Source organism: Sylvia atricapilla, chromosome 1 (assembly GCF_009819655.1).
Source record: "Sylvia atricapilla isolate bSylAtr1 chromosome 1, bSylAtr1.pri, whole genome shotgun sequence".
NCBI classification, from domain to species: domain Eukaryota; kingdom Metazoa; phylum Chordata; class Aves; order Passeriformes; family Sylviidae; genus Sylvia; species Sylvia atricapilla.
In genome coordinates this window covers 47919463-47936968 of record NC_089140.1, presented here as the reverse complement: position 1 = coordinate 47936968, position 17506 = coordinate 47919463, and the positions used below count along the sequence as shown (strand labels likewise).

Genomic DNA, 17506 nt, shown 5'->3' with positions numbered 1-17506 from the left:
GAAGGGGCCCTTGCACGGAGGTCTTTCCGTGCAAGGGGGGAACACAGGTGGGCTGTGAAGGAGCCCTTTGCCCCCGCGTGGGCACGCCACTCCGCTGCACCAGGGGCGCGCGGCCACGGAGCACCAAGGAAAGGAAGATAAAAAACAACTTGGGAAAAGTCTGAAACACCTTCTTCCACTCGTGTGCAGATGCGATTGGTGGGGGGCAGAGGCGGGGGCAGCGGGGCGGCGGGCTGAGTGCCCGCACAGCAGCCCCACACCGGCCCCGCGCTGCCCCGGCCCGCCGCCCGCTCCCGGCTCGGCTCGGCCGCCGCCGCTTCCCCGGTCCCGAACAAACCGGGCCACCACACCGACTGTCCGCCCGTCCGCTTCACGCCTTTCCTCGTCTTAGAGTTCATGAAGGGAATTCTGCGACCCCCTGGAGGCGTCGGGAACAGCCGCCGGAGCTCCCTCAAGCCCGCAAAAAGTTTCTTCTCCCCTGCGAAAAGGCAGCGTATAAAGTTCAGCCCCACGGGAAGAAGCCGCGGTTCCTACCGTCGCCTTCCCTCTCTCCGCGCCGGAGCGTAGAGCCCCGCGGCAGAACCGTGTGGTTTGAGCTTCCTTCCTCCCCCTCGCCCCCCTTCCACCTGAAGGAATTTATGACACAGATGAAAACTGAAACGGAGCTGGAGCGGCGGCCGAGAGACGCAGTGATGTCGCCGAGGGATTAAACGGGGTGAGGTGATGTCACCGTGCCTGCACAGCAAAACGCACACATACACGCACACCTCCCACCCCCCCGGAGCAGCGGGGCTGCCAAGGGAGCGCGATCGGCCGCACGTCACTCGTGCCACTAGTATAAATGCGGTCCCGCGATGTCCATGGCTGTCGGTGCGGCGGCTCCCGCGACTTGACTGCAGCAGGGCTCCGGGAGGCAGCGCCGCTCCGCGCCCTTCGGCCGCCGGGACCCGCGGGGCGGCGGCGGGCGGAGGCGGAGAAGCAGGAGAAACAGGAGGAAGAGGATGCTGCGCGCCTTAGTGGCGGTGTCCCTGTGGCTGCGGGTGAGCCCGCGGGCGCAGGGCGCGCCGTGCGAGGCGGTGCGCATCCCCATGTGCCGCTCCATGCCCTGGAATATCACCCGCATGCCCAACCACCTCCACCACAGCACCCAGGAAAACGCCGTCCTCGCTATAGAACAGTACGAGGAGCTGGTGGCCACCGGCTGCAGCCCGGTCCTGCCCTTCTTCCTCTGCGCCATGTACGCCCCCATCTGCACCCTGGAGTTCCTCTACGACCCCATCAAGCCGTGCCGCTCCGTGTGCCAGCGCGCCCGCGACGGCTGCGAGCCCATCATGCGCCGCTACAACCACAGCTGGCCCGAGAGCCTGGCTTGCGACGACCTCCCCGTCTACGACCGCGGCGTCTGCATCTCCCCAGAGGCCATCGTCACCGACGTCCCGGAGGGTGAGAACCCTGGGGGCAGCGAGAGGTGGGAGGGACGGCGCCCTCCAGCCCGCGGGACGCCCCAGGGTGGGACGGGGGGGCTGCGGGAGCCCCGCGCTCCAGCTCTGGAGCCGCTGCCGGCGGTTTTCACTCCCTGACGCACCTCTGTTTGCAGATGTGAAGTGGACGGACTTCACACAGGGCTTTATGGTCCCGGACAGATCCCCGGAGCCTGACTGCAGGAGCCGCGACCAGGGTGAGCCTAGGACACCCCCGCACCTCCACCTTCCCGGAGACAGGGTCGCTCTGACACCCCTCAACCTTTTTCTTTTCTCTTCCTTTGAAGAGCGGTGCAGGTGCAAAAAGACAAAGCCTACGCTGTCAACCTACTTGGCCAAGAACTACAGCTACAGTAAGTGAATGGGGGAAATGCTTCACTTTGCCCATCCAACACCCTCCTTGTGTCCCGGCAAGTTAGGCAGCTCTCTGTGGGTGCTGAACCCTCACTAGGCCCCATTCAACCAGTCTGGCGTGAGAATACTGCTCCAACACAGCCTTTCCGGGTGAGTGTTTGCCTGGGGATACCTAGCTGTCCTCTTCCAAAATCCAGCTGTACCACACAACATGTGCAGGCAGTAGTAGTAATAGCACAGATGATGGTGTGTTTCTGACAAAAACAGTAAAATGTCAGAAACGTGCACCCTTCTGCTCTGCAGAAAAGGTGGTTGCTGCTGCTAAGGTCACTCTAGTAAAGGCAATTACATCTGATGTGAGCGTGATGACTTGGCCAGCTCCTGTTTTCATCCAGCAGGTAGAATAAACAGGGGTTTGCTACTCAAATAAAACTTGCAGATGTGAACCAGCTGCAGCAAAGTAAAAAGTTTTTAGAAATTTATATATGCTTTTACTTACTAGCCAGCGTTCTGTCTGGTGCAGGATTGTCAGAGATTAACTGAATTCAGTGACAATTTGCACCATCCAGCCAAGGAGATGGACAATAGTTTTATTTTATGTTGTGTGACACTGGCAATAAAAATAAGTATTCACCCCTCTTCTCCCTTGGCTTCCTCCTGCCTCAGTTTTCTGATGGTGTGAGTCAGGAAGAACTCTAATTAAGATAAACACCAGATTAAACCTAGTATCAATGCAAAGCCCCTATTAACTATGAATTTAATATGCAGTATTGCTTCATTTTGCACTTTGTGGACATTTTCTCAGATGGCAGGTTTTTTTCCAGTCATTTATCCAGTTCTTCTGCAGTAGGGTTATATTATAATTCAGTTTCTATGTGTTTGATATCAAATGAAAGAAAGTTTGTAGCTATTTGCTTTTTTGTTAGCATGTTTGGTGGGAATAATCAAGCTGAACCTCTAGCTTAGGAATTGTACAATTTTTTGTTCTATATAGCATTTTGGTGCATTTAGATGGCGTATTCTTTTTATATAATTCCTTGGTTGGCATCAGTACAACACAGAGATATGTTTTGGTGGAACAATGAGCTGTACTTGCCTGAAACATGTGAAAAAGTAGTGATATCAAATGACTGTTTAAAAATGAAAGTCAGGTGTTAGCTGTGTAAATTCTGATTCCAGTGATTTCAGTGGGAGTGTTCCTTGGGTAAAACCTGTATATTGGGGTCCAAGATTTAATTCCATTGAATTTGTGAAATCAAGATTTTGTTTTTGAGATGCAAATTTTTATTCAGCACCCTCTGAGATAAATAGACCTATTTATATGGAAAATGAATTGAGGGACGAGATTTAGTGAGTTGAAAATCAATCCTTTTTTTTCTGCAAACCTTTAAAATAAGACATACAGCCAAATTGTACTTTTATCTATGAGAACCAATCAGTCTTGAAAATGGATTCTGAGTCTCCCAAACTGAAATTCCTCACATGTTTTGTATCTGTTACGCATGTCCTGATAAAGGCAGCACATAAACTCCAGACTTCGCGCTTTTTCTATGTGCGAAGTTTATTGCAAATGTTATGAGGTTCATGTGAAGACTTTTGACCTGGTGGCTGGCAGGGGAGCCTGATCACCCTCTGGTCTATACACTTCTCATGCTTCTTTCACTGAAGAGTGTTTGAACAGTAGAACCTTTTCTATTTTGACATTTCCTAGAGACAAAATCCTTTATGTAAAAATCATACCTAATTTATTGGATTTGGTATTTGTCACATGAGAGAAGGGATGAAATGCTGGAGTGGTAGGCTTGTAGGTACAAAGTTAGCCAGGGATCATTTCAGAGCAATCTACAGCATTTCATCTTCTTGCATCTGTGCAGACATGCAGTTTTCCGCAATGAAAGGTAAAAATACAAATGATTCTATATTCAGAGTCAGAAGAACCCGTTTCAGTGTTTCATTTATATATTAATCTCCCTATTGGTAGAGGATCCAAAGGCACAAGATGAAAAAAAGTATAGCTCAAGTAAATCATAGCAATCCTAGCCTAAACTGTTTCTAGCCTTCCCTTGTTTCTTATATTTAAGAAGAGACCATATTTCCTGGTTACAGTCTAGAAGAAGTGATTTTATTATTGAAAAAACTGGATACACGACAACTGACTGTGAGGTAAATTATTCATTGCTTAATTGGAAATAGCCAGATGTGGCTGGAGAATGGGCTAGATTTATGCAGTGGGTTGTTCAAGTCTGAGCCTGTGATTCCAGGCAAGACTGGTTGGCCTGATCTGGCAAAAATTTAAGCACATGTTTAATTTCACAGTTGTCAACAGTCCTACTGAAAACCAAATCGAGATCAGACCTCTCTTACTCTAAGCTACCGTTTATGCCCACACAGGCAGAAGTAGTTCTAGTTTCACAATCAAAACAACAGCTTCAAATTCAATATATTTTATTTAATTTTGAGATGTGTTTAAGTTTCTAAGACTGTTTATTGTTCTCACTCCTCTATTTTTCTGATTGCAGTCATTCACGCTAAAGTAAAAAGCGTAGAAAGAGGGAACTGCAATGAGATAACGACTGTGGTTGAAGTCAGAGACATACTGAAGTCTTCAACACCAATTCCTCTGTCCCAAGTGCCTCTTCTTACAAATTCCTCCTGCCAGTGCCCGCCTCTTCAACCAAAGCAGGATGTTCTCATCATGTGCTATGAGTGGCGCTCAAGGTGAGTCGTGACAACGTGGTGCAGAAAAGTGTTAGAGCTGGCTGTGATAGATAGGAAGGAGGACTCTCTTCCTCATCATAGGCTTGTTTTGCTGATAGTTTTTCTTAGGATAACTCATACATGCACCTACCTGTTTCCATTACCTTCACAGCTAACTTTGTCCACTTATCAGCCTCAGCTCTGTGCCATGATGTGGTGTTTACAAAATTTGGCTCACGCGAAGAGCAGAAAATCTGGTGGCATTAGGTGCTGACAGTATATTGATAAGGCATCATGCAGCAGTTCAGTCACCTCCAGCTTGGGAGTGTTTTTCCAGGATCACTTTCCATAGGGATGAGCTGCTTTGTGTGCAACAAGCCCAACCGTGGCTGTAGATGATGGTCTGTGTTGGCAGGACCACGTGGAAGGCATCGTTCTGTCTCACCAAGGGAGTGGACAGGAGATGATACACATCTTCTGTCAGCAGAGCTGCTGGAGTCAGAAACAGGCCTTCTTCACTGGCCTGTCCGTACTTTGGACTAGGGCCATCAACAAGATGTTCCTGATCCCACAGCCGTACTGAGACCAGCCAAAGCTGCAGCCATTGGAGCTCCAGCTCCCAGATGGCAGATGAAAAGTAAATACTCTTAGAGCAGTTTGCCAGTCCTGCTGTATGATTAAAAGGAAAAAAAACAAAACAAAACTAACTTTACCAGACCTTTCATCTGGCAGTCAGCCTAGCCCCAGGCATGGAAGGAAATACAGCCTGCTGGTCTGGAGGGGAAGGAGTAATGAATGCCTGGTTCCTTGAGGCAGAAGGGGACATCGCATCCACATTAGCACCCCAAGTGTACCGGTAGATGCCAGCAGAGCAGGTTGTGGTGTTCTAGGTATTGTGTAGGCCTGTGTGTTGTGGTTTGGAGGCAAGGCTGTCTGTAAAATGTGCAGGCTGGTTTTGCATACTGTGGTGTTGCTGTTAATTGGTCACGCACACTTGTTAGGACCACAGAATATCCACATGTGGGACGTGGTGGGGCATGTCCATATTTTTAGTGAGTTTTATGTTGATATTTTGGAAGCATTTTATAGGTGTTTCTAAAATTTGCCATCTGATATCTTATTTCTTTAACTTGTTTTTTGGTGAGCTGGCAAACACAGTATTTTAATACTACCCAGCTCTTTGTCCCTTCAGGTCTGGAAGTATTTCACAAATATCAATGTAGATCCCTCTATTTCTGTTAGTAATTTTAGAGATAAGAGGTCTGACTGATGTGGAAAGACTATGACCAGAGCAGTGATGGAGGAGCTCTGGCTTGCAGAGGATCCTCTGGAGGCTGTTAGGAAAGGGAGATTTCATAAGTCAAAGATCACAATCGGCATCTCCATTATTATGGAAAAACACATGATTCACTAAATATCTTGTGATGATTTCTAAAGGTCATTGAAGTTTTTAATTTCATATAGTGTACTGAAATGGATTTGAAAAAGAAACATAAACTATTATATGTACTTCCTGTTGAACTCAGTGGCAGGCAAACAGAAGGTTTTAAGTTACAGCAGTTTTTTAAAATGACAGAGGCAGAATGGGTGGAAGCTGTACCTCCTCTGCAGTCAATGGCAAAATACCTATTGCCTGCTGTTAGGGTTAGAGCCTCACTGGATAATTTGACATGGACCAAAGCTGTACCAGATGTACCCCATGTTGTGGTTTCATTCATGGCAGTGTGGCCTTGCCGTCAATCCTGTACATTAGTTCTCTAACTTCTCTTCGGAAAGAAAAGGAAATGTACAACATATTGGTCCTGATTCTGCAGGGCTTGTACTCACGTTAGGCCTTTTATGTTTGGTCAAACTGAATGCACAGTGACTAATGACTACGAGAGGCAGCATTTAGTAAGTACTGTGTTTGAGCTGTTAAGAGCAGCAGCGCTATTCATGGAAACTGAAGGTCAGGCTCTGCTACACTGTTTAACCTTCACCAGCCGGAACAGTGCTGTGTGATGTGTGCATTAATGACAATGTCTTGATGTTTCCAGCCAACACTGGTGTCTAAGTAAAAACCCCCAGAATTGTAGTGAAATTTATATTAGGGCACATTAAGGCCTGGTATCTCAAAAAAACAAACGAAAAAACCCCAAAAAGTTGTCTCTAGGTTGGGACATGGAAGGTGTGACCTCAGACTGCTTTAAAATAAGCTGCTTTAGGAGCTGTTTAAGGCATATATATATATATGTATGTATATATAATAGTCAAATTTTTGTTTTGTTCATTTCATAACACCTAGATTCAATGTTTTCATGCAGGAGCTAGCCAGATTTCACTGGTAAAGTATGGCAAGTATGGCAAGTGTCACTAACCATACATCTTCCAAATTCACCTTAAAGCACTTATATAAGCTGTTAGATGAAGGAAACACATACTGCCATCCTCATGTATTTATATGTAGAAATGGATACAATTGTAAGTGATCATATTACTATTTTTCAGCTAAATTGTATTACCTGGTGCTTGTGAAACAGCTTGTTTTTCAAAGTCAAAGGTAAAATGCATAAATTTAATCTGCTCTTCACACAGAGAAATGTGGTATCCCATCATCCCACACATAAAACCTGCCAGTACCAGCACCTATGAGTACATTTCAACCCCAATCTGTGTTAAATCATCTAGAAAAGCATCTCAGGAATTAAAATCAGAAATATCTATAACTTGTGTGTGTTTCTTAATTCTCAGGTTGATGCTTCTTGATGGATGTCTAGTTGAAAAATGGAAGGACCAACTAAACAGAAGATTTAAGGTAAATGCAACCAAAGAAAAGAATGCTGATGTTCTTGATAAAAAGTTAAAACACCTTGGTTTTACTTCACTATTGATTAACTTTGATGACTTTCAGATATCTGTGACTCCTCTGGGTATCCTTATTTTCACTTGAACATTTTCAGCCCTCATAGTTACCCAAGTATAAAGGAAAATTTGAATATTTTTATCTTGTGTTTTAGGGTATCTAAAATTTTATTTTTATTCAATTTTACCGTGTGGGATGATCTTCATGTGAGCTCTGGTTTCTTACAATAGTGTCTCTATGAATTCTTTCATATCCCTGCTACTGCAAGAAGCGATGATATGAAAGTGAAGTGATGTGCAGATGAGTACGTAGCCCACATTAAATAAGAAAGGAAGTTTTAATCCTCAGCACTGGATCTATGCTTTTTGCTGCATTAAAGATTGTAGGCTGGAGACACACGCTTCTCAGCCGGTCCTCCCTACTAAGACTCACCCAAAGGATTGGGCATTGTCTCTCTGGGTTCGGGAAACACTGGAAGGAAAAGTCTCTAGTATAGAGACATCAATGGCAGGCACAGCAGATGCCCCTGCTTTTTGGGGCTTCAGGATAGTACTTGATATCGCTCTACTTGTAAACTCCTCTTTTTCATGGAGAAAAAGGATGGATTGAGAGTAGATCTGATTCTACCTCACACTTTTAGAGATAGAAGAAAATTATTTTTGGAATTCAGAAAGGTTTTCAGAGCATTAAGGACACATGTATGTTTAAGGACATACGTGCAAGTTTGTTTTAATTATGAGTTGATTGGCAATTGATAGAGAGGAAGAGAAGAGAGAGACATAGGAGTCCACAAGCAGAAGCTTTTAGATTACAGACCAAATTCTTGCAGGAAATTGCATTCAATGCTTCTCTCATACTGTCTTCACTTACTCATGTGAAACTTATGTGTGGAAAAGAAAACATGCTTTAAATCTTTTAAAAATAAATATATGGGAATTGCAGAGGTTGCCATGTGGGATTTAGAAGAATATTGACATATGACTTGGATTCCTGAAATCTTTCAGCTGTCAACTTAATGGCCTGTTACTGGCGCACAGTGTGTTTTAGTCACCTCCTCACACTGTTTTGTCATTTCTAATTGTGTCTTGAATCATGTTTGGGCATCAGTTTTCAGGTCGTCAAATAGATGCATGACCGCCAAACAAAATACCCTTCAAAGCACATGTCATTTCCTCTCATATTAATAGTTTCAGAAGCTAAATCTTCATTTAAGCGTGTTTAAGTGGGACACAACTAAATGTCTGCTGATAGTTTTCGTTTTATAAAGATGCATAAAATGACTTTGACCACACAAAGCCAGTATGGAGCTAGGTATCACAGTGGATTTATTTTAATGCCCATCATCCATCTCTGAAGACTTGCATCCAAATTTTGTCTTGAGTTACCACTTAAAATGGATGTTTTGAGCTGTCTTTCAACCACAGAAGACAGTTGTTAACATAACCGCAACATGACTGGTCTTTTCTCTAGCCAGAACAATAGTCTGAGCTGGAACATAGTCAGTGCAGAGATACTGATTAGTGAAGCTAGAGAGCACTTCTCTTGCTCTGATCGCTGAGTAAATCCACTGCCTTTAGGAGTTTCAGAAGGGAAAGATAACAGAGGGGAGAGGTGAGACCCTTTCCGGGTTTTACTGCCTTGTTTCCCTTAAAGTAGGTATTTCTGCTCCTAGAGATGAAAGTCTGCAGTCTCTGTTGCTGTTTTGGAGAGCTGACCAGTTAAACTTACTGTAAAAGCCTATTTTTTAACTACTGCACTGCTGGGTTTGAAAATCAGACAGCTGTTATCTTTGGTAGGCTTGTTGCTTTTCAAAATTTCTTGGGGATGCTGCTGAATAAAGCTGCAGGTGCATTATTCAAATGTGCCATTGCATCTCTCAACACTGCGATTTCACTGAGATCATCACTATTGTCTGTCCATAACATAAGCTGGTTCATGCCCAGTCCTCTCCACCCCAGGGAAAAGCAGAAGCAGAAATACCAGCTCCTCTTGTAGCTGTGTGCTTAAATATATATTGTGGAAGCATAGTTTGATTCCTGTAGACTTTTCTGAGGAAAAGTCAAGTAGCACATTCAGCAAGACAGCAAAGAAGGGCCTTGCAAAGGAGTTCCAGTGTGCTGGTCCTGACTTTTTGATGGCATGCTGCCAGCTGCCCTCTCTTTCTGAAAAGGCACTTACATGAAGCATGCACACGAGATGGGCAATTGTCATTTCCATCCACTGGTGTTGTGGAAATTCCCTCTAATCTAGAACATGTGGAAGGTTCTCCCTGCAAATAGCCATAACATGCTGACATTAATGGCCTTGCAATATAGAGCATGAAACTATTAAAGGCAACACTAGCATCAGTGGTTTAGGGTAGCTTTGATTAAGATTTATGATTATGTCCTTCCCTAACACATCCTCTTTGTCTTCTGCATTTCTGCAGAGGTGGGAACAGAGACTGCAAGAACAAAAGCGGCGAACTGCGCGCAGTAAGAACCAGAATTCAGGACGCAGTGGTCAGAGTGGAGCCCTGAAACCACAAACCAAGAACACCAACCCACTGATCAGTGGCTCCAAAAAGGCCATTAAAATAAGAAATGGCCAGAAAGAAATTAACCCCAAAAAAGTATGAGTGTGAAATTCCCAAAAGGAAGGACTTTCCCTGCACGACAAGGGTCACAATCTGGCTTGGTCAGGATGTTTTATTAAGCTGGAACTCATCAACTTAAAAAATCATGTCAGTTTCTACATAGACCTTTTTGCTGCACTTTACTGTTACAAGGTTTGCTTATCCTTTAAGTCACTGCAAGCCATAGAGCATAGGTTTGCACTAATATGAGATAGGCATATTCCAGCTGACTGAGCTTTATCTTTGGGCTCTGATTTCCCATCTAGATAGAACTAGCCTTGGCTGCCAGAGGTTTTGACTCCTTCTACCAGTTGGCTGGTCAGCTTCCCTGCCAGATGTTGGAGAGCTGCATGGAGTGTCTCTCTCTCCTCAGCTGTTGTAGTATTAGTCTGTGAGTTAAGTCTGTGAATTCGTTGAGAGCTCACTAGACTCGGCAGCTGAGGAGCAGCAGAAGGATGGTAACCTCTGGCAGGTATCTCAGGCAGCAATGACTGAAGCTGCCGGAGCTGGACCTGTCTGCTGTTTGGAATCACAGCTCTTGTTCAGACTGTTCAAAAGCATAGTTTACCATTAAGCATCTGGGTATGCATTATGTGATTATTTTTATGTGTGTGCCGAAAATATGCTTACAGTGATAGTATTTGATCTTGTGGGTTTGTGTAGTAAAAGTGCATTTAAAGCAGACATTTAATTTTTTTTATTGTACTTCAGGCTGGCTTCTGTTGTTCTAATTACAAAAATATTTAAACATCTAATTAGAAATCCTTTTTTTTTTTTTTTTTGAAAGGACAGATTAAAGAGAACAGATCTGTAGAATTCTTAGAAGTAACACATTTGCTGTAATATAGCTTTGCTGTGAAAACTGGAATAGAAGCTTTATTCTAAAGATAACTGACAGCTACTGTACAGTATTAAGGAGAAGATAGGGCTTCAACTGGCTCAGTAATAATTTGGATAACTTTTTATCATTTGATACCATATTTCTAACCTTTCTTTGAGATCAAATAAACAAACAAACAAATAAATCAGCCTTGTTCCTATTAATGAGCTTCTCAAAGCAACAGGCTATCTGCAGTTTTTCTTATCAGAAAGTAACATTTACTATGAAAAGTGTGACACGAAAGCAGATGCTTTTATTTATGCAGTAAGTTTACTGACTTAACATTTTCTGTGTGAGATATTAAAACAGCAAAGGTGATACAAATCTGATCAACATGACACCTAGATGGCATTCATGCTGTTCCTTCCAAGGTGTACTTGGATGAGGCACCATAGGTAACACTTTCTGATTTCAATTTAATGTTACACACAAGAAGATCACCAACATTAAGATCAGAAGAGCTCACAATAGATGCCTGAAAGACCTTCAAGATTTTCTGCAGGAGGACTAAGGACTCGACTGGTCAATTCTGGTAAAATGAGGATTTTTATAAAAGAGAAGTTCTACATCAGAAAAAAAGGAGTTCTGTGTAGATTATCATAAGGAGTAACAATTAATCATGTCAGTGTGTTGACCTTTGCTATGACAAGAATTACAATGAAATTTGCATGTGTGAAATTCACAACAGATTATGCTGAAGTGATTCTGGTAGCAGCAGTTAAATACTTGGTAATTTGCTCAAGCAAATTTGAGACATAGATGCAAAGTTACAATGTTTAAAACAAACAGACAGATGTGTTCCAAGAAAATGGGCTAATAGCATGTAGAATAGTTCACACGGGAAAAAAACAACCTAAATTGTCATTGTTGAACTTTAAGCAATTGGTTGAAACATACAAAGGTCATCAGTTGAGTGTAGCCCACTGGTCATTCTGGGCAGGTACTGTATTTTGTTAGCATGGAACACCTGCAGAATTAGATCTAAAATTCATTCCAGGTGCCAGGAATACTGAGCATATATAGCATCCATTGACTTTAGTAGGAATGATGTGTGTTTGACATGTCTAAACAGACTGCAAACTTACGTGCTTAAATACAGCCTATAGGTGGAACCTTAATCAGGTTTGGTGAAATGAAGAAACTGAAATGGAAATCAAAGGAGACAGAATTTCACTTGCAGGTGACTAATTTAGGTGAGTTTGAAAATGCTGACTTAAATAAGCATGATCTAAAAGATCAGTATGATTGGAAAACTTGTAAAATAGTTTTGTTTTAGAAATAAACTAGAATAAACTAGTTAGAAATAACTCCTCTGTAGCAGGAGTTCTTAAGCTTTGATTACCTATTGATCCCAATTTAAAGTAGCCCAATAAATGAATATGTAGTTAGCCATTAAAGAATGAGTGACAGTCATCTCAATGTGATGTTGAAATAGCAAATACTGAAGTCATGATATATCACTTAAGGAAATTTTATTGTGAACATAGTCAAATGCGGTGTTTTTTAAGTGAAACTTTTGGAACAGCTACGTAGACTCCACTGTAACATCACATACTATTTCACAACTGTTAAAATCAAACTTTTTTTTTTGTTTTGTTTTGCCAGGGGAAAAAAACATACAAATTATTTTTTCCAGAGAACTATCACCATTCCTTCTCCAAGCTGCTGTCATTAGATTCACCATTCCAGTATGCTGGAAAAGACATGGATGCACCAAGCCAGGTGTTTCCAAACTCCTTAACATTTTTATGTATACTCCATGCTGATTAACTATCAATCTGATATGGTAAAAATACGGAAGAAGGAAAGACGATACAACAAAAAGCAGGGAAAATCATAATACAAAGAACAGACATTCAAGGGATAAATTGATAAGGTAGTGTGTTTTTCCAAACCCATTTTTTTCTATATTTTAAGACGGATCAACCCAATTCAGCACTAATGCAAGTCATTCAATTTTGAAAATCCCCTACAATTATTATCTCCCTGTGGCCTCAACTGCCGGCTGAATCCATCCAGAACATCCGCATCTTCCAGCTTCCCTTCTCTTTGTTTGGCATGAAATAGGTGTTGAAGCAGTTGAGGGCTGTTTGAACAGGCAAATTCTTCCCCAGAGGGTCCAGTCCCCACCTCTGCTCCCTGGCTTGTGGCAAAAGGTCAGACCCACCTCTTGTACACATCCATGGCCAGGTGTAGCCACTGCTGTGCTAGTGCTCTCCAGCACTGGAGTCATGTAACCTCAATTCAGCAAAGTAGGGCATGAATCCACCATTGCTGGTGGATGAATGTAATTACTGTAGCTACTTAAAGATGAAAAATTAACAGGCCAAATTCTTGAAGTGTTAAGTGGGTTTTTTTCTGTGTTGCAGCTGCCTTCTTACTGAGAGGCTTGGCATTTTTTTAATATAAAATAAAAATTGCCTGGAACACCAAACATATGCTTCTAGTGAGTTTCTTGCTACCTCCCACACACATGTGCCCAGTTAAGTTAGAAGTGCCATTCAGTATTTTCACTGAATGTTCTAACCTCAGTTCCAAAAGAATGAAACCTGAAAAAATATTTACTCTAATTTTGAATGATTGGCAGCATTTTAGAAGCTCACTGTAAACACAAATCAGAACTCTTTTATGAAACACATTTTTAAAAAGCCATAAACCCCCCTCCAACAAGACCTGAATGACCCGGTCACTTCAATTCAGTGTTGCATCTTTGTCCAGTCACTGCATATGACTGAGAAATACTTCCTAAGCAAATAAAAAGATTTTCCTGTCCAAAATACTCAAACAGCTCCTAAATTCTTTCATCCAGAATTGTAACCTAGATTCCAAATGAACGAAACCTGAAAAAATATTTACTCCAGTTACCCACAACCGACACTTGCCTTTTGGTTGTGCTTAGCAGTTGAATGTAAATGCACATCTGAAAACCTTTCCTCAACCAGATTTTTCTGGTAAAATACATCAGCTACAGCTAATTTTGTAAATAAATACAATCCATCAATATGGGTCAACATTCAAAATTATGTTTCTGTTTATAAATACCCCCACCCCTCAATAAATTGCAAGTCATTAATTTCTATAGAAGTGCATTTCTACTGATTAGAGCTAGCCAAGGCTTTCTGGAAAAATTGCAGCAAATTTCAACTGCTGACACTATATTTCATGTAACATCTCTGAAATTAAACAACAGCTTTATTGGAATGTAAAACAGCATTTCAAACTCGCTTGTTGGATATGCAGTAAATTTGAGGGCTTCCAGGTAATCTATTAATATTAAACTGATTCCTGCTGCTGCCAAAAGGCTTATGGATAAACTATTGTGGAAACAAGTATAAAGTAAGGGAGGGTAACACTCCTTTTCTCTAGATGGGGATATTAAGATCAAGCCCCAAAAGTCCTTTAAATATCTCAGAGAGTCTACATCCACATAGAAGGTTAATGGTTGTATCAGAGTAACCAAGAGATGCCCCACACAGAACATCCTAAGTATTTTGATTTCTTGTGGTTACAATGTGATGAAAGCTTTATTGTTTGTAGATACTCAGAGAACTTCAGTATGTATTTTCTGAGCAAGGTAACCAGAAAGCTGATCATTTGCTCCCAAAGAATTGTGGATAAACTGAATAGATACCTGCAAGGTCTGACTTGCCAGTGTAGTTCATTCAGAGTAAAGGAAAAACAATGCAGCAGTAAAGAGCCACAAACTGATTGACTCCATCTTCTTGGCAGGAAAAAGTGCTTTTTCTGCACTGGTCTTATTTTTTAATGTAGTAATTTAGTATACAAAAACTCAGTACAATCAGACATTCTTCTAAAACAATATTTTGAGCTTTATAACCCTCTTGTTTATCATTCTAAACTGAAACAGGTCTTTAATATAGTCTTTAGTATCAAGTTATGATTTCATTAAAGTTCCTAAACAAGGAAATATGTGGTCTGTGGTACAAATAAACATGCCCTGTGGTTCCATTTCTCTCCTGCTGGGACAAAAATCAGAAGAATAATTATGTTATCTTTTGTTAGTCTTGGAAGAATTATAATCAAATCTTTGCACCACCTAATTCTATGATGAGCTACAAGATGTTTTCTGAATAAACAGTTGTAAAGGCCACAATCTCTTTTGAACTGGCATTTAGATATGAGATAAACTGAAACAGTCGGGCTTTCTGTAAGTTTTATATGCAGCAGTTTTGTGTAAATTTAATTGCAGGAAGATTTTAATCTGTGGGACTCTGTGGAGTTTATGTTATAATGGAGTCCTCCTGACTCTATAAGTCAAATGATTGTGGATCCCACCAGAAAGGTTCAAATTCTTAAAAATTGTATCCATATCAATGCCACAGTAATATAATTTTCAGAGAAGAGTGGATGGAAGTATAAATAATGTGTGCAATACCTACGGGGTGAGTTAAACTTTTAAGGAGACAAAGCGATCTCTTAAAATACTGACAGCATTTTGATTGCCATTCTTTTGAATGCATATTTTGATTCTTGTCAAAAAGTCTGTGTTCTCAAAGGTGTAAAAGCTTTGCAAATCTGAATCGCTTCATCATCTGAATGAAACATGATATTTTAAGATGTATCTGTTAAATTTCTCCCTTCCAAAGCTGCTAGATGACTTTAAAGCAAGAACACATTTAGGAGAAGATGAGCATTAATAAATGAAATGTTCCAATGTTTCAATTTGGGTTTGGATACTAAGGCAAAATGTAGAAAAACCTGTCATGCATAATATTTCAATGGATCTACTGGATTGCTTTAATCAAGCACAAAGCAGGGATCATAATTGACACACATGAATATGGAACCCCAAATTAACCAAATCCTTCAACATCCAATAATTAAACCAAACTGACAAAAATGTTATATTGTTTAAGAACGATGTGATGCAATATGAAGGATAATGGTTAAGCAAAAGCAATAACTCAGTATACAGAATTTCGCCGTGCTTAGATAGGCAGAGGCACAGCTACAGTACCCCACAGTAAACTGAAATTTCTCAGATTAGAGCAATAAGTGATTCACAGTATTCATAACCCTTATATGATACTTCTCAAGCTCCTTGATTGTGAGCTTCCACCAGACATGTTATGGACTCTTAATAAGACATAAAAGCATTTTGCTGTTTTCAACATTTCTGCTCCTGTCAAAAAATAAACTCACCTAAACTTTCAACTTTGTATTTGTGCCACTGGTTGAGAAGCCATTAACTCCAACAAAGATCTGAGGAAATGAGCTGGATTGATGTACATGAAATAGCCCTACTCAAGCTATCTACTTTTTTCTGACGCTGCTTTTTGGTTTAAAGTACAGCATGCCAAGACCCTAAAGACCCAGTGTGCTTAAATAATGCCAGGAAGAACAGTTTTAATGAGTTTTTGAACTAAAAAAGAAGCCAAAGAACATATAACAATCCTCAAGTATGTTTCTCAGAACTCACCTCACTGAGGTGACATATAAATTCTGTACTAATTACAACCTCCTACAGGCTAGTGAACCTCAAGCTGAGTTTGTGGCAGTAAAGCAGCTGTAGGTGAAAATGGGCCACCAGGAGAATGCTCAGTCCAACTTCTCCTGGAGGAATGTCTGCAATAACAAATGCCATAATAACATAATAACAAACATCATAACAAAAATATTTTTTAGGAAGCTCTTTATAGCAGCTAGTTGTGTTAAATACAATAGGAACAATAAAGAACGTATGAGATGGACTTCATTTTTTCAAGACTTCACACTTAAAATCAACAAAGTAAGTAAATTGCTTTAAATGAATGCCATTCTTTAAAATATTAACCTTCAACAGACTCAGACAGCAAAAGTGAGAATACATCAGCTCCAGAATAATATTTGTGTTCTTCATGAAGGCCAGCCAAGTTAGACTGGACAGGATATGAACTCTCTAGTTTGGCAAGGAGGTACATGTCAAGAATAGCTGTTACATAATAGCTGGCTTTATATTTTAGTTCCTCTGATATATTTGAATTAAGTAAATGTACTGGAAAGGACCTTTTAGTTTATTATCCTACCTGTGACAGTAATCATTAGAAGATATTTAGGAAAAGGATAAATAAACAATGCAAGTGTTTTTCAAAACCCTGAGGGAACCAATAGACCTTAATAGCCCAGAGCAGTCTCACCAGGGATGCACACATATACAGTTGGCCAGTGGACCCAGGAGCCCATTTGGCTCACATTTGGAACTGCAGAACTTGATCTACATCACAGATATGGGGATGGATGGATGATACACATACGGTACATGGATGTGCCATTAATGGTGTCTTAACCACCTTCCTGGACCCTTGCCCTTCCTTGTTCTTTTTAAAGTAGATATACACAAAACACTTTAGAATCCTGGAACTATTGGAAAGGCATAAATCTGTTAAATTATAATAGAAAAATCATCTACTAAGCATATATAAAGAAACCATTACTAATGTCAAAGTCCTGACAGGCGATACTTGTTACATCGATATGTTTTGCAATATGGAAAAGCTGCTAACAAAAACTGCCTGATTATAATTGGGTGGAGTATGAAGAAAGCTAAATATGTTTATGTAGTCTTAAATATAGTGATTGAATAGACTAATGCATCTAATTACATGAATATCAATTTTCAGAGACTATATCTTAATTGT

The 17506-nt window shown here is 41.2% G+C and overlaps 1 protein-coding gene across 1 annotated transcript; it reads left to right on the top strand.

Moving 5' to 3' along the window:
* Positions 1-1001: 1001 nt before the first annotated feature.
* Positions 1002-10982, top strand: SFRP4 (secreted frizzled related protein 4). Its single transcript, XM_066327974.1, has 6 exons — positions 1002-1443; positions 1598-1678; positions 1769-1834; positions 4355-4553; positions 7263-7326; positions 9803-10982. The coding sequence occupies exons 1-6, from the start codon at positions 1002-1004 to the stop codon at positions 9989-9991; spliced, it is 1041 nt and encodes a 346-aa protein (XP_066184071.1). The 3' UTR covers positions 9992-10982.
* Positions 10983-17506: the final 6524 nt, after the last annotated feature.